The 20863-nt window shown below is 38.5% G+C and overlaps 1 protein-coding gene across 6 annotated transcripts in view; it reads left to right on the forward strand.

Annotated features, from left to right (window-relative positions):
• Window positions 1–20863, forward strand: part of LIMA1 (LIM domain and actin binding 1) — an 88633-nt gene that overhangs the window by 58399 nt on the left and 9371 nt on the right. For 2 of the 6 annotated variants that reach the window (XM_077870078.1, XM_077870079.1), the window contains exons 5-9: window positions 9755–9842; window positions 10504–10652; window positions 13344–13451; window positions 17476–17533; window positions 18946–19058. In XM_077870078.1, the coding sequence (XP_077726204.1) occupies window positions 9755–9842; window positions 10504–10652; window positions 13344–13451; window positions 17476–17533; window positions 18946–19058 (516 nt within the window). The remainder of the gene's footprint in view (window positions 1–9754; window positions 9843–10503; window positions 10653–13343; window positions 13452–17475; window positions 17534–18945; window positions 19059–20863) is intronic. The other 4 variants (XM_077870081.1, XM_077870083.1, XM_077870080.1 and 1 more) reach the window with 3 other exon arrangements.

The following is a 20863-nucleotide window of genomic DNA, read 5'->3' on the forward strand; positions in this document are numbered from 1 at the left end:
TTGTATATTCCTAAAGTCTGTAATTTCTTTCAAAGTAATGATGTTTTTCTTCCCCAGTGGTTAGTACAATGACTTAGCTCTTAGTGCTTATTTAATAAAAGGAAGAAACAAAGCTTAGAATTCAAATAGCTTATAAATAATAAGAATTGATTAAAGGCTTTTCCTCACTTTTTCTCTACTTTTAGTGAATAGATACATTATTCAGGTCAGATGGTTCAGTTGAACATGATAGTTCTAATTCCTAGAGCAAATGAGTGGTGGATGGACTAATATAACCTACCATCATTACTAGGAAAAAGACACACACACACACAGTGGCATATACTGAGGTGGTTTAGCAATCCTAACTTCATGTATATGTTGATCTGGATTTTATGTAGCTGAGGTAACTATTCTGGACATCCTTTTATGAAAAAGATAGCTGATTAACTAGACATAACTGATGTTCAGTTATCATCATGTTGACATTTGAATCCATAATCTTTAGAAGTCAGGATGTGGTTATTCAAAAATTAAGTACCACTTCTTTTATGCCCTGGAATGACCAAGCAATGTAAGGAGCATGTGACAGGCTCATTAAGTCTCACTTCTTCCTGTTTGATTCCATATTTGGTTCACACAAAGCCTTCGGTAGGAGAATAAAGGCCAGGTATTTGGATGACATATTTCTACCTTCATAACCTATTTAAAGTATTGTCTTTTGCTTGGGTCAAGATTGAACCACTTAGGTGTAATGCAAGAAAATAAGACTAGACTGTGGATATCCATTGATTCTTTGATACAAATGCGGAGTACTGCTTCTTCCATGAAGTGTTTCCATTTTCTAGGAGAAAACTTAGATAAAGAAATAAAGGAGAGAAGAAGAGCGAGAACCTCGTCACCAAAAATGATTGTTTCCTAAAACACGTAAACTCACTCATTTGCTCATTCTTCAGAGACTAATCAAGGATGGGAAGTTGTAAAGAGAAAATAATGAGAAAGTTTGCCCATAAGTGAAAAAAAAACTATTTAGAAATTTTTTTCTTTCTGATTTTTTCCCCACTATATGGTATATTTTAATGTGTCCAGTTAGTCATATTTTAATTACATTAACTTATATTACAAAGGCAAAACAGTACATTCAGCTAAAATAGGAGTATCTAAAATAAAAACAGAAGTTTCCTTTGTCCCAGCTCTTTTTTTTTTTTTTTTTTTTTAAGATTTTATTTATTTATTCATGAGAAACACTGAGAGAAGAGAGAGAGAGGTAGAGACACAGGCCGAGGGAGAAGCAGGCTCCGTGCAGGGAGCCTGACGTGGAACTTGATTCTGGATCTCCAGGATCACACCCCAGGCTGAAGGTGGTGATAAACCACTGAGCCACCTGGGCTGCCCCCAGCTCCCTTTTCACTTGTTTACTACTTTTCTCCCTTTAGACTCCTAAGCCCTTAAATTTCCCTTAGAATTTGTTTCTCTTATCACCAGGATCATTATATGAATGGCTAGCACCAAAATACCAACAAAAGCTGCACTTGTTAATAGGAGAATAAAACCATCCTTCTTCAGACCAAAATTTTTGTGGTTTTCTTCTTGTAATTTCCTGGAAGTGACATTTGACATTTTGTTTAGCTTTCTGTAACTTGTATATAACAGTGTATACATGTTGGTGTACTGGAGCAAGCCCTTGAGAAAATAAGGCAACCAAGCTAAAGTCTGATCTGTGTTCACTAGATATTCTATCTATAGCCAACCAATCTATAATCTATATCATAGAAACAATTTATATTTGCCTTCTTGAAGAATGAGTAGGTGTCCATAGGAAATCTCTACATTGTTTCAAAATTATCCATAGCATTTTATTTTCTCCTTTCTTGGTTAACAAATATATGTGTTCTCTTATCCACTTACTGTTATGTTTTTTTTTTTTTAAATCTAAGTTCAGTTTGCCAACATATAGTGTAACACTCAGTGCTCATCACATCATGTGCCCTCCTTAGTGCCCATCACCCAGTTACCCCATCTCTCCACCTGCCTCCCCTTCAGCAACCCTCAGTTTGTTTCCCAGAGATAAAAAGTCTCTCATAGTTTGTCTTCCTCTCTAATTTTTTTTCTGCATTTAGTTTCCCCTCCTTCTGTAATTGTCCCTTACACTATTTCTTATATTCCACGTATGAGTGAAACTATATGATAATTGTCTTTCTCTGATTGACTTATTTCACTTAGCATAATACCCTCTAGTTCCATTCACGTCAGTGTAAATGGTAGGTATTATTCCTTTCTGATGGCTGAATAATATTCCATTGTGTATATATATACCACATCTTCTTTATCCATTCATCTGCCAAAGGACATCTTGGTTCCTTCTACAGTTTGGCTATTGTGGACATTGCTGCTATGAACATTAGGGTGCAAGTGTGCCGTTGTTTCACTACATCTGTATCTCTGGGGTAAATACCCAGTAGTGCAATTGCTAGGTCATAGGTATCTATCTTTAGCTTCTTGAGGAACCTCCATACTTTTTTCCAGAGTGACTGCACCAGCTTGCATTCCCACCAACAGTGTGAGAGAGTTCCCCTTTCTCCACATCCTCACCAACATTTGTTGTTTCCTGTCTTGTTAATTTTAGCCATTCTCACCGGTGTAAAGTGGTTATCTCATTGTGGTTTTGATTTGTATTTCCCTGATGGCCAGTGATGTGGAGCATTTTTTCATGTACCTATTGGCTATGTGTAGGTCTTTGGACAGATATCTGTTCATGTCTTCTGCCCTTAATGTTATCTTAATAACATTTTTCTTCTGCTTTCTTAATGTCTTAAGTAAGTCATTTGAAATTATATTTCAAGAAGAATAAAATTCTGAGGATGTGCACAATTGGTATAAATTTCTATCTTAAAGTAATAATTTTAAGATAGACTTAGGAAAGGGACTTGAATAACTGTCAACATCACTATATGATCTAATATAGTCATCCTAATGTAGGGGAGTATATCTTTAATTTGCTAATCACCAAATCATAAATCTTAAATTTGACCCAACATTAAACCTCCAAATAGATACCTTGCTAGAGCTTTAAATGTCAATACAGTAACTGGTTTTGTTAAATAATCACAAACATTATCTTTGTTTTCTATCAGTGCCATCTTTCTCAAATATATTCTACTAAAAGTAACTTTGTACTGATTTATTATATTCATCTATGATTTGTATCTTCTATAATTTCAAAATGTAAGTACAATGCTCTCAGTGTTATTTTGACTGGTCTCTAGCAGATCATTTCTGATAAAGATGTCACACCAGTACAAATTTAATTTTATTTACCCTTAATTAGTAACCGTAATTCTTTCAGCTTTCGTGGTAAGGTAATAATGGATCCAAGTGTAGAAATACTGGTCAAGGAATTCTGATATTTCTCACTGTTTGTTGTCCTAAATGACTGATCTTGATATGCTAACTGGAGACCAGTCACCTCTTTTCTGTTTACTTTCAGGCCATCTAACTACTGGTTTCAGGCCATCTGCTTACTGGTTTCTAGCCAGTTTCATTACAATAAAATGTGTTGAAAAGTTAAAAATAAAACAAAAACATGTTGAAAAGGAATGTCAAAGGACTGGAACATTCCATAAGCAAGATTGGCTCCATTAGAGTAGCCAAAAAGACTTCACTTACCCCCTCAAATATGACCACCTTTATCTTTCTGGAATCAGACTCAGTCCTGGATTAGACGACATAGGTGTGTATATCCAGATGAACATATTAGTCATTTCCTCTAGTCTTCTAACTCATCAGTGAGTTACAGTGAGTGAAAAATCCCTATCAAAATCTTTGACATAAATCCTAGAACTGTACAGGACCATAAAGTTATTTAATCCAGCTCACTGCTCTCAGACAGTTAGGATATTAAAATCCTTAATGCGTAGATGGAAACAGCTGAGGTCAGAGAAGTTAACTGACACGCCCAATGGGATTGGCTAATTAATATCCGAACAAGGACTGAAATTGTTTAGTACCCTCTCTCTACCATGTAACAGTATCTTCATTAATATCATAACTGGGAGTGTGTGGGTGGCTCAGTTGGTTGAGCGTCTATCTTCAGCTCAAGTCGTGATCTCAAGGTCCTGGGATTGAGCCCCACATCAGGCTCCCTGCTTAGTGGAGAGCCTGCTCCTCTCTCTCCCTCTATTGCTCCCCCTGCTTATGCACGCTGTCTCTGTCAAATAAATAAAATCTTTTTTAAAAAGTTAAAATTAAAAAAATATTGTAATTATTTTTTTAGGTAAAAACAACTGGCCATGGCCTTACTTATCTGAAATCTAAGGAAACCAGGAAAAAATTATATATATATATATAAATATATATATATATTTTGGAGTTCGATTTGCCAACATATAACACCCAGTGCTCATCCCATCAAGTGCCCCCCTCAGTGCCCATCCCCCCATCCCCCCCCCACCTCCCTTTCTACTACCCCTTGTTCATTTCCCAAAGTTAGGAGTCTCTCATGTTTTGTTACCCTCTCTAATTTTTCCCAGTCATTTTCCCTCGTGTCCCCTATAATCCCTTTCACTTTTTTATATTCCCTGTATGAGTGAAACCATATAATGATGGTCCTTCTCCAACTGACTTACTTCACTCAGCATAATACCCTCCAGTTCCATCCATATTGAAGCAAATGGTGGATAGTCGTCCTTTCTGAATGAAAGGATAAGTAATATTCCATCGCATATATAGACCACATCTTCTTTATCCATTCATCTTTTGATGGACACTGAGGCTCCTTCCACAGTTTGGCTATTGTGGACTTGCTGCTGTAAACACTGAGGTGCAGGTGTCTCGGTTTTTCACTGCATCTGTACCTCTTTGGGGTAAATCACCAGCAGTGCAATTGCTAGGTCATACAGTAGCTCTATTTTTAACTCTTTGAGGAACCTCCACACAATTTTCCAGAGGGGAAATGTGACCACCTTTGGTACCACTGTACCAGTTCACATTCCCGCCAACAGTGTAAGAGGGTCCCCCTTTCTCCACCAGGAAAAATTTAAAACATAGCAATTATACTCTCAAAGACTTTAGTTCTCCGTCTTCCCTTTTCCCACATTTTATAGTCTTGTAACTGAATTAAAAGCATAGGGCAATGAAGAGAAGAAATACACTGGAATGCAAGAGATTTGTACGAAAACTCTTGAGTTAGAAGCTTGTCTCTACCTGCCCCCCACCCCTACCTCACAGTAAACCAGAGAGGAGAAGAAAAAGCCAAGTAAACCATGAAAAAACAGTGACTTTCACCAGGAAAAAAGAATAAAAGAACTGTGCACAATGATTCTTATCATTGCATAACTAGTTTTTACATGATTTTAGTCCCTGTGTGCTCAGTTTTGTTTGGTCTTTTTTTTTTTTTTTTTTTTGGTCTTTTTTATATAGACCTTTCTATGTATTTTCCTAGTTCATGTGGTTATCTTTTTTATGGCAATTTAGTATTTCATTTATAGTTTAATCATGCCCCAGTAATTAGATATTTTTCTAGTCTAATAAAAAAAATTCTAAGCATCCTGGCAGAAACATTTTGTTTTTAGTTATTTTGATGGGAGGGCAGTATTATTGAGGTAATGTTCTCATGATCAAAAGCCATAATTCGGGGGTCCTTGGTGGCTCAGTCAGTTAAGCATCTGCCTTCGGCCAGGTCGTGATCCTGGAGTCCTGGGCTCCCTGCTCAATGGGGAGTCTACTTCTCCCTCTGCCCCTACCCCCTGATCATGTTCTCTTTCTCTCTCTCATGCTCACTCTCTCTCAAAATCTTTTTTTTTAAATCCATAATTCATTAAACATTCTTAAATATTTTCAGCTGATTCTCAAAAATTACACTATTTTAGGGCACCTGGTGACTCAGTGCTTGAGCATCTGCCTTTGGCTAGGGTCATGATCCCTGGGTCCTGGGATTGAGTCCCTCATCAGGCTCCCTGCAGGGAGCCTGCCTCCCCCTCTGCCTATGTCTCTGCTTCTCTCTTTCTCTGTGTCTCTCATGAATAAATAAAATCATTTTTAAAAATTATGCTACTTTATAACACTACTAGCATAATCTCAGGGCATATTTAATTCTCCAGCACCTTGTCAGCATTTGGTTTTTATCATTTTTACCTATTCATATCAATAAATATGAAGTATTGCCTCTCCTTTCTTTACTTTTTTCCCTAATTATATAAGTAACACATAATTTTTGTAGAATGCTTAGAAATACAGTAAACAGCGAAATCCCACAACCTGAATATAAGTGCTCCTTCAATATATATTATTTTTACTTAAAAGAGCTCCATCTTTTTTTTTTTTTTTCCTGTTTTCTTCTACCTGAAGAAAGAGAAGTTTGGGGCAGCCCGGGTGGCTCAGCGGTTTAGCTCCGCCTTAAGCCCAGGGCCTGATCCTGGAGACCCAGGATGGAGTCCTACATCAGGTTCCCTGCATGGAGCCTGCTTCTACCTCTGCCTGTCTCTCTCTCTCTCTCTCTGTCTCTCATGAATAAATAAATAAAATCTTAAAAAAAAAAAAAAAAAAAAGTTTGTCTCTCAGTACTTTGAGAAATTAGGGCTAGGTTTTATTTACACCCTATGCACAGTTGAACAAAGTCCCATTTTCCCTAAAGATCATCCTTCCTCTACCCTTGACTTTGGAGGGATGAGAGTCTGAAGGAAGGTCAAAGTTGAAAGGTTAAAGGAAGTGACTGAGAGAGGTAGGAGGTAAATTAAAGTGTTGAGAATCAACTTTTAAATAGAATTTTTTCCTAAAAATTAGAGGCATAGGAAATCCTGCTTTTTACGTGGTATTTGGGACCCCACTTATTTTATTTTATTTAAGAAAATTTTCCAGACCAAAGAAATTCTACAGACTACTGGCTCAAAGCCCTCAGCTCTTTTTCTCTTATTGGTATGTGTTGATGCGTTTGGTTTATGGATTCTCAGAGTGTACTTTAAGGGGCCGTCCCACTAAGGAGAGTTACTATAGTCAGCTGACAGGAAGGAGGACTTGTGGGGTGGGGTGAGGCCAAGCCTTAGGAAATTCCAGAAAGTCTTAAAGTGTCTTGTCTTTTCTCCCTGCTTTTAATAGGCTCCCTCAGGCATCTGAGTAAACAGTGCTGAAATGTGATAAAAATGTGTTACAGAAGAGTATTTCAGTATCAGAATTCCTGGCTGTTGGGTATTTTTTTCTCTTTGTGTTCTTCTGCTTCCTTGAGAAATATTAGAGGAAACTCCTCCTTCTTCCTGTACCTCAGACTACTACTTGTAAAATGAGGATCACAAAATTTATTGTAAATGCATTTGAGTTTTTGTTATTCTCCATATTTGAGTGATTTGGAGTGAACTGGTATTGAAAGAAATGCTTAGTGCTTCATCTGGGATCTCATTAAAAGCTTTCCCATCTCAGAGCTGTGTTCCAGCATCAGTATAGCTTGATTTCCAGAGGCATTTCTCTCTCTTTTTCTTTAAGACCAAATGGCTTTGTACATTTACTTTTTTAGTGCTTGGAAGAAAAGAATTCAAGTACTGATAGCCTCATGTGTCAGAAGGCTTTAAAAAAGAAAAAGGCTCTTAACTTTATTTAACCTGAAGGTTTAAAGAAAGCTAGCAAAGATGGAAAATTTTATGCCTCTAAAACCAAAATAAGCCCCTGTCCTGGCAAGGCATATGTTCTGCTTCTAAATGGGTTTATGGGTTTGCTCCCAGTAATGCCAGGGCAGGGTCTCTGCGTGAAACAGAGAGAGATTTGACTAAAGTACAGACAGAAAACTGAGCTATCTGCAGTTGTGATACAACACATATTCTTGGAATCATATTTGAACTTTACCTTTAACAAAATATAAATATTTGAAATGATCCCTTTGTTCTTAAGGATACAGAACCCGTTCCCTTTTGCTTAAAAAAAAAAAAAAAAAAAAGTGTATTTCCAGGCTTTCCCCTTTTTGAGTCCAGAAAATTCTAATTTTTATAATAACCTTCTTACAGTGATGCAGCATTTGGAATATGTCTTTGGACTTTCCTTTAATTATCTGCAAATGAAAAATGCTTTGAAAATTTAAAAACGTGGATGGGGAAGGTGTCCTGCCAAATTTATCTTTTCATTTCAGCTGGTGATCTTCATTTCTAGATGGGGGGCTGCGCCTGGAGCACGAGTGTGTTGCATCATATGAGTCATGTGGATGTGGTTGATGTTGGTACATCTGACTTGAGTATGATATGGCAAGGTTAGAGTAGCTACAGCTTATTTTATTTTTTTAAATCAATTAATAACATAGTTAACAAAGCTGACTGGAGAGAAATTTTATTAAATGTATATCGAATTTGCAAGAAACTATTGCGATGGGTATGGTACAAACAAACTTGGCTCATGTTTTCTCTCTCCATTGGGGGCAGGGAAGGACTTGAAATAGTGCTAGTTCACAGCCTTAAACTTTACTGTGGAGTTATTAGTCCATTGAACTTAAAGGTTTAATAACAATGTTGAATACAGAATGATGCTGTTTTACTCTTTTGTCATACTAGATTTCAGGTATCTTTTCCCCTCTTCAAGCTATCTGGAAATAAACTGAGATTTGAATGATAGGATCTGGGTGAAGGTTTTCCTTACAAGCTGAATAAACATGACATATTCTGTGTGTACTATGTCTGGGAACATTCTGGCATGATCAATGGCCTCTTAGGTTACTTTTCCAGTCTTAAAAATTATAATTTGTGACTTTAATTAGACATCTACCCTAGAGATTAGAGAGATTAATGTAGTGATTTACAGGGATCACAAAATAATTTATTCAAAAAATCTGTACCATCCACATTTCTTTTTTTTCTTTTTTTTTTTTTTTTACCATCCACATTTCTATTCAAAAAACAAAAATGTGGTCCCTGCCCTCAGTCGGCTTCCAGTCCGGTAGAGGGGACACACAATAAGCATTGGAGTGGAAGTGTGACCAGGTACCTTGGAAAGAGAGGAAGGACTACTTAGATTTATGTAGGAGGGGTAAGGTAGACTTCACTGAGAATATGTTGCTCAGCCTCCACTGAGTCTTAAAACAACAAACAGAAGGATAAAAGGGCAATAAGGGGAAGGGAACTCATTTACAATCTCATAGACCTCCCAGCTTTTCCTGGAGGGTACAGGTTGAGGAAGGGAAAACTCAGGGGCAGTAGGGACTAGATGTGGAACTGGTGATCTTCTGTGACATAAGAAGCACTTTAGATTTAGTTCAAGGAATGATTAGGAATTTTTAAAGCATTTTGAACAAGAGAGTAATATAGCTTTACACTGGGAGATAATTGCAACTATCACAGAGACTTGATTGGAAGGTGTAGAGGAACCAAATAGAAATGTGATACAGTAGTCCGGGGAGAAGATGAAGATGTGAACCAAAGCAGCAACCTCAGAAGGGAAACAAACAACAGATCCTGCCATCAGGACTTGATGATTTGGGAGACATGTCAGTGTCATCTGGGACATGAGAGTTCCCCTCCATGGCTGGTTAAAGTATTTCGTTTCCTGGTGAAGCTGGTTAGACAGTGATGATTACCAAAGAGAATTACCTATATAGAGTTACTTATTTCTCCCTGGGCACCTGTGAATATGTAGTACTTCATATTTATAATGCTAAAAACACATTCTGTGCAATGTAAGAACTAATATACAATCTCATCTCTTGTGGATTTTATTAATAAAGGGGATTTGCAGACCTCTTCTTTGAACATTCATCAGGATTTCCCATCTTCTGTTTAAAGCTTATGGCTGGGTTTTGTTTTCTCAGCAGATTCTTCGGACCCAGAGCCGTAGTGCAGGTGGGAGGAGGATCTCAGAAAACAGCTATTCTCTGGATGATTTGGAAATAGGCGCAGGTAAGCAATGTTCCGTGTGTGTGCGTGTGTGTGTGTGTGTGGTTCCCTACGAAGTACTCATCAGTAGCAATACCTTTTAGCCTCAAAGCCAATGTTTTTAGGGGAAGAGTGGCACAAATTAAAAGGAAATATTTGTGACAGCCAACGGGTATCCTTGCAGGGTTGGGAGGGGAGCACTGCTGACAGTTTTGGCTCTACAGTCATCTGGGGCTTGAGGGCTGCCACGGATGGGCGGCAGTGTCCTCTGTCAAGATTTGTTATCCTGTATTACCAGTGGTAACATAACACCTTGAGAGCATAATTAATATGTTTTGAAGAGGGCATTTACAGGCATTTCACAAAAGAAAAAATTAACAGGAAAATCATCAGCCTCCTGGCAAAGAAATGCAAATTAAAATGGTGTTGAGATCTAGTTTTTAAACCGTATTAAATAAGCTGAGGTGTTTATGTAATACTCAGTTATGGTAAGAGTTCTCCTTTTAGTGGTGGGAAAGTAAGTACATATTACCTAGTAAATGAGTTACATTCCTGATTTCCTTCTGTGTACCTTTAATAGAAGAAAATGATCACACCAGAATACAATAGCATAAAATTTAGAATCTTGAAACCATTCACATCACATTCTATCTTCTGATAGAGCATGTTATTTGTATGTTTCCAGGTCAGGTGTCATCCTCTACATCCAACGCAGAGAAAAGCGAGAATAGGCGAACTCTGGACTTACCACGCCTGTCAGAAACCTCCATAAAGGATCGAATGGCCAAGTACCAGGCAGCTGTGTCCAAACAGAGCAGTTCCACCAACGCTATAGTATGTGTTCCGTATCATCCATTCCCTCATCCAGCAAATGGTCACTGAGCACAGAAACTAGAGATGTCCCCCAGACTCTGACCTGAGAGCCCTGCTCTCTCCCTGGTCCCTAGGCATTCTCCTTCCATGGAAATCCATCCTACCCTAGCCTCATCCATAATCCTTATCATGTTCTAATCCTGACTTTGCTTTCCTAGGCCTCATTCCCACCCCACTCATTTGTTTGTGACATTATCATCCAGTAATATCATTGAGAGTTATCTCTTCTACTTAATTTTTTTGTTGTTGTGTAAAAAGTAGTAGTCTGTTAGTTTTAACAGAAACACTTATTTTTGAGGAAAAAAGGAGAGAATACTGGCGGGAAATATAGGATGGATTTGACATTAACATGGGATGGGGAGGTTTTTTGCAGGTTTTTTTGTTGATAGAGAATTCATAGGATGTAAAATGACATACAATTCAGTGATTTTTAGTACATTCACAAGGTCATGCAGCCATCATCACTAATTCCAGAACATTTCCATCACCCCAAAAAGAACCCCATACCTGTGTAATCACTCCCAATTCCCTCTCCCTTCATCCCTTGGCAACTACTAATCTGCTTCTTGTCTTTATTGATTTACCTATTCTGGACGTTTGTTTTTTTTTTATATTTGTTTATTTATTCATGAGAGACACAGAGAGGCAGAGACACAGGCAGAGGGAGAGATTTTATTCATTTACTCATGAGAGACAGAGAGAGGCAGAGACACAGGCAGAGGGAGAAGCAGGTTCCCTGCAGAGACCTTGATGTGGGACTAGATCCCAGGACCCCGGGATCATCACCACCTGAGCTGAAGGCAGTCAACCACTGAGCCACCCAGGTACCCTGAAGATACCTTTTTTTTTTTTTTCCAAAGATACCTTTTAAATGCCATTTACTCCTACATACACATGCATATAAACACTCTACATATATATAGATATGTATCTCTCAAACATTTGTTCCTTCTGAGATTTCAAAACACAAGCCATGAATCTCTTGGTGTCCTATGTTGTTGTTGATTTTTAAACAAATTTGGAAGAATAGTATTGAATTTTATGTGTTCCCAGGCAGTCTAAAACCAGTACCTCTTAGAAATCATAGCTTGTATTCCAGAAGTTGAGCCTTCTTTTCCTCACATTATGAAGTATGCATTCTCCAGCAGTATTTATCAATGAATAATTTGATCCGGGCCATGAATAATTTCATCCTGAGTGTTCACTGTGGTTTTAAGAAGAGATGATGCGTCGAACTCGATTGTAAAGTGGAACACCACAGGCTCATTATTCACTGACCGTGTGAAAATGAGCAAGGTTAGACTTCTCTTAGAAAGCAGGTCAGGAGATACAGCAAGCAGGTGATTTTTGGAGCTTATTTCCCTTGTTTCAAGATTTTGCTGCTTCTCTGTGCCCTCCTGCTATAAACATTCCAACCAGGTGACTCCCTAAGTGGAAAAACCTGTTTAGTGAACTTTAAAAAAAAAACCCTCCCAACAGAGTTTCTGCATTACAGTTCTCCTGCTCTGTAAATTTTAAGAGTTGAAAAGTCTTTAGGAATTCTTGTAAAAAGTACATCTTATCTCATCCCAGAAGAATTTCTCAGGCCCCTTACAGAGGATGGCTCTAACAAGGCACACACTCTGGCAGTGATTCTGGAGACGGGGCTTCAAGATGGGGTCAGGAATGAGGCTGTCCTGATGTGTTCTGCAGCACTGGCTGCCAACTCCTCCTCAAGGATGCTCCTCAAGAGCCTTGTCCCTTAGCCTGGGATCCCACACCCCCATCAGCACACTCACCCCTTTTCACTGACCCTGGGGCCATAAATTGCCTGTTTTCTCACCCTGGCTAAAGAATCACAGGGAACAGAAAGGTACAAGACTTTCAGAAAGGTAGTAAACTAAAGGTAGGAATTGTCCATATTCATCTACCACTATAGTAATTTTGGATCTCGTAGATAAAGTTAAATATTTTGCTCCAAGTGTTCTTTGCAAGGAAAAAAAAAGGTAATTAGGCTTACTCCTTATGACCATATTAATACCTGCTTTTTTATGTTGAGGTTCTGTTCTGAGAAGTAGAATAAGATACGTCTCTAGTACAATGTATGAATTTTATGCAAAAAGAAGCATGCTTTTGAAAGTCTCACAAAAAAGGGTTGTTTTATGGTATCATTAAATACAATTTCAGTTTTTATATGTATGCATCATCCCTGTCTCTCTTTCCAGGCCGAGCATTTATATATATGGTCAGTATATTTTCTTGATTATTGGCACTTGGCATCTCCTTTCCCCTGCTCCAGAATGGTCTTTTCTGATAAAACTCACAAGCTTTGCATTCCCACAAGCTCTGCTGCTAGAGGAGTGAATCACAAGAACATTGTATGCTGGGGGTGGTTTCTGTGTGTGTCTGTGTTGATGTGTCTGTATTCTAATGAGCATCCAGTTTTAGACTAGTGTACAAATATTTAACTCTGAGGTGGGTGTCCACAAAGCCGCTTTTGTCATTTCACTAGTCAATGGGTCTTGCTTGTGAAAATTAGGGGGATGTTTTGACCCAAAGCTTCTTAAAAGAACTTTTATTTTACGTTCCAAATTTATTTAATAGATGTGCTATGAAGAGTGTAGAATTGTGAGGTTTTTAAATTTTAGTTCACAGATTACTTTTATTTTGTAGAATGACTTGAGAGCCAATTGTGGTGAAATCAAAACTCATAAATTGGAGCAAAAGGAGAATGTGCCCCCAGATCCTGAGGTCTGCATCTCCCATCAGGCTGGAGAAAAGGTGGGTTGAAAAGTCTGATGTCCAGTTGCCAAAGGAGCATGTGTTCTAAATTAGATGCTTAAAATTAGAAACAACTCTAACTCTAGGCTGCAGAGTGTCTGGGAATTTGGTAACAGCTGCCAGGACAGATTGTCATTTTTGCAGGTCACATAATTTCAGTTGGGGAACTCTGCAACTTATAGCTGACCAAATAATGAACCTTCACTGGAAAATTCTTTTGCTCAGCAAATGATCAGATGGTGTGGAGCTAAAATCTGTTTTGATTAGAGATGATATCTTCAAGGAATTTATATATTCTTAATTTAACACATTTTATGCAAGACAATTTCATTTTTTCATTCAAACTATTTTGAAAGCTAGGCACCATGCTAAGTACAAACAATGCTAAGCTTAAAAGCTAAATATGAACAAACTATTCCATGTGGTCTTTATCTGCAAGGAAGCTAACAGGTAACAGGGTGGCTGTCATAAAGCAGTGTGGTAAGTGCTGTGAGAAGGCTCTGGGGCCATGGAAGCTCTGACTAATGACATTTAGCCTGACTTCTTCAAGAAGGTGATGTCTGAGCCAAGTCCTGAAGAATGTGTGGAAAGAGACCAAGTGAATAAGGGAAAGGTTGAGGAAAGAGAAAGAGAAAGAAGGGCATTCCAGGCAGACACAAACAGTTTTGGAAACCAGAGATCCAAACCAAGATGGCTTGGCTGGAACACAAGGCACATATAGGTAATGGAGAGAGACAGTGGAAGGAGGGCCACAAGGCAGGTCTTGAAAAGCTTTATATGCCATGCTTAAGATTTTGGATAGAATCCTGCCAAGGTGGAAAACCACAGGAAGATTTTAGATTTTTTTTCCTTTTTTTTTTTTTTTTTTTTTTTTATGATAGTCACACAGAGAGAGAGAGAGAGGCAGAGACACAGGCAGAGGGAGAAGCAGGCTCCATGCACCGGGAGACTGACGTGGGATTCGATCCCAGGTCTCCAGGATTGCGCCCTGGGCCAAAGGCAGGCGCCAAACCACTGCGCCACCCAGGGATCCCCACAGGAAGATTTTAAGCAAGTGTTTTATGTACCTACCATTCGGTGAATGGCTTGGTTGGAATACATAACATTTATGTCAGGTGAATTTATCATTTTCTTTGCCAATCTGTTACCCAGGTCTTTTTTGTCCTCTGGTCAAGATGATAACCAAATGTTAAGTTAGATGAGGAGAAAGAACTTTGACAGTGATTAATCACAGTGATTAATCTTAGGAGAAAAGCCATTGCTTCTGTTCCACATATTGATTGATACCCTTAAGGCCATTCTTCCAAAAGGTGAGGAGATAATTAAAATGGATTAAGAGCAATAGTTCTCAGATTTGACTATATGAGACTTTAAAAAGTATGATGTATTGACAGAACACCAATGGAAACTTAGGAAATGCACTACCTACTTGGACCAAGGTAGGCACACAGGAAAATGGTCTCAGATCAATGGCTACAAAATTTGAATTATATGATAGAACAGGGGAAAAAATTAGAAAAATTAAATCTCTTTATTTTACAAAGATATATTGCCAAGTGTATGTTGAAATAAGGCAAAATATTTGGCAGCAGTGTGTTTCATAGTCATAAAATCAATAAATTACATATGTCCTTGCAACAGGGGGCTCATCCATGAGTCACATGCCATGTACAAAATGAGTTCTCTTACTAGACTACCTGGTTTTCTGCTTTTATTTTAATTTTTATTTATTTATGATAGCCACAGAGAGAGAGAGAGAGAGAGAGAGGCAGAGACATAGGCAGAGGGAGAAGCAGGCTCCATGCACTGGGAGCCCGACGTGGGATTCGATCCCGGGTCTCCAGGATCACGCCCTGGGCCAAAGGCAGGCGCTAAACTGCTGCGCCACCCAGGGTTCCCTGGTTTTCCTATTTTTAAATGGGAGATTGTGTTTTAAGAGTAAAAGGAGTTGGGATGCCTTGCTGGCTCAGTCAGTGGAGCATGCAACTCTTGATCTCAGGGACATGAGTTCAAGCCTCACATTGGGTTTACAGAGTACTTAAATATAAAATCTTAAAAAAAAAAAAAAAAAAAAAAAAGAATAGCTGAGTTAAAATGTTACACACCATAAAAAAGAAATTTAAGAGAAAAATATTCCCAGCATTGAAATCTCCCCATTTTTCCTAGGAGCATAATTTGAGAAATGATCATCTAGGAAATAATATTTGGATTGTCCCTAATCTGATTTTGTGTTTCTTTCTTGATTGTCTTCACACTGATTTGAAACTGGAACTCTGAGGTGAATTAGAAGATCAAAACACTTTAATTATAGCCTAAAAGGGCATCAGTGTAACTAAACCATGAATTGAGGAGTGGGTGGGGAAGAACGGAGATCAAGACAGTACATAGTCTTCAAGTACATACTGCAGGTTTATAAATCCGTGGCTACCTTCACATTCATAAAATTTTTCAGAGCTTCAGTTGTCCTTTCATCTGTTTGCCTAGCTTTTGTTAACCGATGCCTAAGAACTATTTGAACTTCAGCTTACTACAAAGGGACATTAATGCTATGGTAAACTTGCCTGAAATAGAATATTTTGTCAAGGTATTGTTCTTCCCTTTCTCCCTCTTGTAAGTGAATTTGTGCTTTCCCTTAATAAAATGTTTGAGCAAAATCTCACTTGCTCTCTCCTGGCTATTCCTGCAGTGAAGTCAGCTGGTTGGGCATGTGCGATGATGTCATGATTGGCATTAAATTTACCCTGCAGGTTCAAGGTGACCAAAATTAGAGGTGAGAGAAGAACATCCTGGGATGGATGCACCTACTAATTAACAGGAATTGGAGAGCTTTTAATTTCTTTCATATCATTAAATGAAATAACACACAGAAAGTGATCATTCCAATATCTGGCACATACTAAACACTTTAGTAAATGTTGGCTGTTATTATAGTGGTTTGTTCTATGCCATGTCGGAATTCCTGTAATGAAAAGAGAGTAGGGATGCCTGGGTGGCTCAGTTGGTTAAGTGTCTGACTCTTGATCTCAGTTCAGGTCTTGATCCCTGGGGTCTTGATCTCAGGGTCAAGAGTTCAAGCCCCTGCATTGGACTCTATGGTGAGTGTGGAGCCTACTTAAAAAGAAAAAAAAAGAGAGAGACTGAGAAAACAGCCATGCTAAAATTCAGGTGCAGTTAGCCAATGACTTAATCACCATTGTAAATTTACTCAGTACGTTAGACATCCTGATATAAACACTCAGCATTGCCCATAAAATCCCTGACATCTGAATGAAAGACTTTTACATAAAGACTACACATTAGGTCACCTATTGACCCTTCATTATTTTGAGTGTGTTGGAGGATACCTGGAAGGCCGCTGGGGCCACTAAAAAGGAGAGAGATAGTAGAAAGTTTGTATTTAAACTTGATGGCTTCTGGGGAAGAGATTTGCAAGTATACCTGAGATCTGCTGTTTTGTTAAACACTGCCATTTTGAGACTTGGGATTGAAAAGGAAAACTTGAAGATTAATACCGGAAGTTGTTTTTTTGGTAAATTTGTTTTTTAGCTATCAAAAGGTCTTCTGTACTGGCAGACTTGTTTCAGCAGAATATATCTGGTTGGGAAATAAGGAATTAGGAAATAAAGGAATGAAAATAGTTCCTAATGTGAAAACTTCATCTTGCCTTGGAGTGAGCTATAGTTATATGGTGAGGAGCTTTGTTCTCTCTGATAGAGGGTGTTGTTTTGTCTTTTTTTTTTTGACAGTAGAAAGATACGGTTTAGAAGTTCTTTTATAAAGGGAGATGATGCACACTTTTGGCAGTTGAGTGCAGTCTGTTTCTCCCGTTACTCTGTAATTGAGAGGCATGTTAATATCCTCATAAAAGACATTTTGCTGCCTCTTGTTTAAATGCTCAGCTGTTCTGGGGCCCGTTATTTCCCCCAGGCAGCCAGTGACTGACTAGCGTCAGCAGGTTTTTATGGCATTAACAGCAGTTTGCTCTTTTATTTTTAATGTGATTCTTAATTCCTCCCTTTTGTAGGTCTCCGCAGCTGAGAATAGCCTGGCAGTCCATTCCACTCCTGCTGAAGATGACTCCCGTAAGCATTTGTTCTTAGATCTGGAGGGTGAGGTTCTTGCTCTGTATCCTGTATTTGGTCTGGGAATGTCCCCCTTGCTGTCCGTGCTGAGACTAAATCCAGCAATTTAGCTGATCAAATCTTTCACTGGATTTCAAGGACTGGTGCTTGCATACCCTTCACACATTCCATGGCTTAGGGAGAAGTTAAATTTGATATGACTACTTGGGGGCAAACTGAATACCTTTGGTGCCTCTCTCAGTGAACTTACCCTGCCTTTTGTCAGGGTTCAGGCTATAAAAACTAATTTTGAAGTTTCATTTTAATAGGAGTTTGGCCAAGAAAGATTTTATTCATTTACAGGGATAAAGAATTGGCATTTAAGTAAACTTTTGAAAATATATCTTTCTCTGCTTATCTACATGTGTACCATTGTCTGCCTTCCAGCCACGTTCTAGAGATTTCCCTTTTGGTGCTGAATTTTATCACCTTTTTATCCATTCCGAGCCTCACTTTTCTCAAAAACAAAAATTGGTGGTTTTTTTTTCCTTACTATAGCCACTTTTGATTCTGATTTTCAGTATTTCTTTTAATATATATGGATTTCTAGCTTCTCTCCAGGTTAATTACTAGGCATTGAAAACTCAGCAACTAACGTAGGAGTTTAACAAATCTCTAGTAAATCCTACCTTAAAATTTCAGAGAAATTTGCTGCTTGAATCCAAGAACATTCCTTTTGCAGTCATTTTGCTTAGACTAGAAATTTTTCTGAGTTTTGACTAGGTTTGCAAAACATTTGAAAAATAAGCCTTAATCTTTTAGTATGTTGTTGACTTAACTCTACATTTTAAGGAATTCTTTTATGGTTCCTTAGTAGCACTTTTCTGTGTTCAGTTTTCCACACAGTGAATATATTGCAGGAAATTAACTAATGCAGGTGACACATCAATGATTATGAAAAAAACCTTCATGGAATGTTTTTCCAAACGTATCTCCACCCATAGATATCTGCTATAGGACTGATCAAAAAGACCACATCAGATTACACACACATATGTACACAGTATGAAATTTATACCCTCACATTCATTTTTCCAACTTCAATTGAAGCACCCCAGAAGGAGTTATTGGGGGTGCTAACTACCAAAGAAGCTATCAACATCTACAAACAGGCTTTAAAAATGACAAATACTACAAGGGGAGGGGGGAAGAAAGCTCTTCTGATAGGGTGATCTGGATTCCTGCTGTGTGTGGCAACAGGTGAAAAAGTCTCCTAGCCCAGAACCTAAAAGCATAGCTTTTAGCATTAGAAGAGCTGTGTTTTTCCTAGTGTTGAAAAGACCTGACCATAGTGGAGGTGCCAAAACTTTGAGGAGGAACTCTTTCTGAGATTTCCCCTGAGACTATAAAATGTCTTCCTTTTGTAATTCAAGCAGGTAACTTCCAGGTCAAGAGTGAGGCCCAGCAGCCTGTCCATCCCAAGCCACTAAATCCAGATGCCAGAGCCTCCAGCCTTTCTGAAAGTTCTCCACCCAAACCAGTGAAGGTATGATAACAATTTCTATCAGAGCCTTTAGACATTGGTTTACTAATAGAGCTCATTGCACCTTCTATCCTTATATTCATTTGAACCTGTTTTTACTTTCCTGGGGAGGAAAACATCAAATAAGGGCATACTTAAGCCTATCATTTTTCCTAGAAATTTTGTTTTCTTCTGCTCAGATGTTTTTGAGCCAGGAGGGGAGAGGTTCACTAATAGCTCTTAGTTTGAAATCTGGAAACTTCATGAAAGCTTTAAGGAAACCCAAAGTTAAAGAAAATGATGGGGGTTTTTCTTGAGGGAAGCCCATAAATCTGTGAATGGGCAAAAGATCACAAAATGAGAAATTCAAGAAATTAAAAAATGATCTGTTGAATAAGATCAGCCCATTGGATGGAGACATGTATGTCGACTTAAAGAGGGTGGCTCCCTGGTCTTTAGAACTGGATTGTAACATAATCAGTGGCTAGCTTCTTTAAAGAAAGAACATGTACATTGCAGCAGGGGTTGGCCAGCCAATTTGCTGTAAGATGGGGCATTCAAGTTAACACTTATACTACGGTATATAATATTAGATGTTAGGGAAAGTCCAAAAGTTTTGTGCCCTAAGAAGACTTCAGTAGGCTATTCAATCTCTGGCCTCCTTTTATCCATTAGTTTTTTAAAAAGTCTTTTCCCTTTCTACATATAAATAATCTCATGTCTATATTTGACCTTTATAAAAATAAAGGTCAAAAAATAAAACCCAGTACCTACTTTGGACTTTATTACCTAACTTTTTTTTTTTCTTAAGATTTTATTTATTTATTCATGAGAGACAGACAGAGAGAGGCAGAGACACAGGCAGAGGGAGAAGCAGGCTCCATGCAGGGAGCCTGATGTGGGACTCGATCCCGGGACTCCAGGACCATGCCCTGGGCTGAAGGCAGGCACTAAACCGCTGAGCCATCCAGGGATCCCCTACCTGACTTGTTTTAATGGAATGCTTTGCTAATGCAGTCCCAATTTAGCCATTTGGATTAATAACCAAACAAACCCATACTTCTTTAGTATCTTCCTCCTCTGGTATTCTCTTAAGTAGCTGGGTTTTATTTAGAGAGTTCTAACATTTGAAAGAAATGCAATAAATAGAATTAGTGGGCTTTTTTTAAGATTTTATTTATTTATTCGTGAGAGACACACAGAGAGGCAGAGACATAGAGGGAGAAGCAGGCTCCCTGTGGAGAGCCCAATGTGGGACACAATCCCAGAGATCCCAGGATCACGACCTGAGCCAAAGGTAAACACTCAACCACTGAACCACCCAGGTGCCAGAATTAGTGTTTTTGGTGGTTTGTAACTGCCCCAACTTCATGCACCCATCAGCCGCACTTTTATCTCTCAACTGTGGGCATATTTGGTGCCTTGATGAAAGTCCTAGTGTACAAAAAGGATGAAGGTAACAGGACATAGGTGAAGGTTTAGAACAAAAGGAGGAAAAGGGGAGAATCCAGAATTTAAAGGGTGAATTTAAAAAGGGAAGGGAGAGGGGTAAAGAACATGAATGAAAATTTTATGGGAAGCTAGGATTTATGAAGGATTTATGAAAAGGAGCAAAAGGTGAAGAAAGTAGCGAGAGAAAGTGAGTAAAGGGAGGAAAGATAGTTAATAGTGATTGAGCTACATGCGTATTCAACATGACCCCCCTCTTCTGGCCTTAATGTTCTGCTCATGCTGTCATCAGCACTTTCTTTGTCCAGTATCTGGAGTCCAACGAAGTAGCAACTGTCATGGGGTTAATTTCTTGTCCAACAGCAACCCTACCCAGATGC

This window comes from Canis aureus, chromosome 25 (assembly GCF_053574225.1).
Source record: "Canis aureus isolate CA01 chromosome 25, VMU_Caureus_v.1.0, whole genome shotgun sequence".
Lineage (NCBI taxonomy): Eukaryota > Metazoa > Chordata > Mammalia > Carnivora > Canidae > Canis > Canis aureus.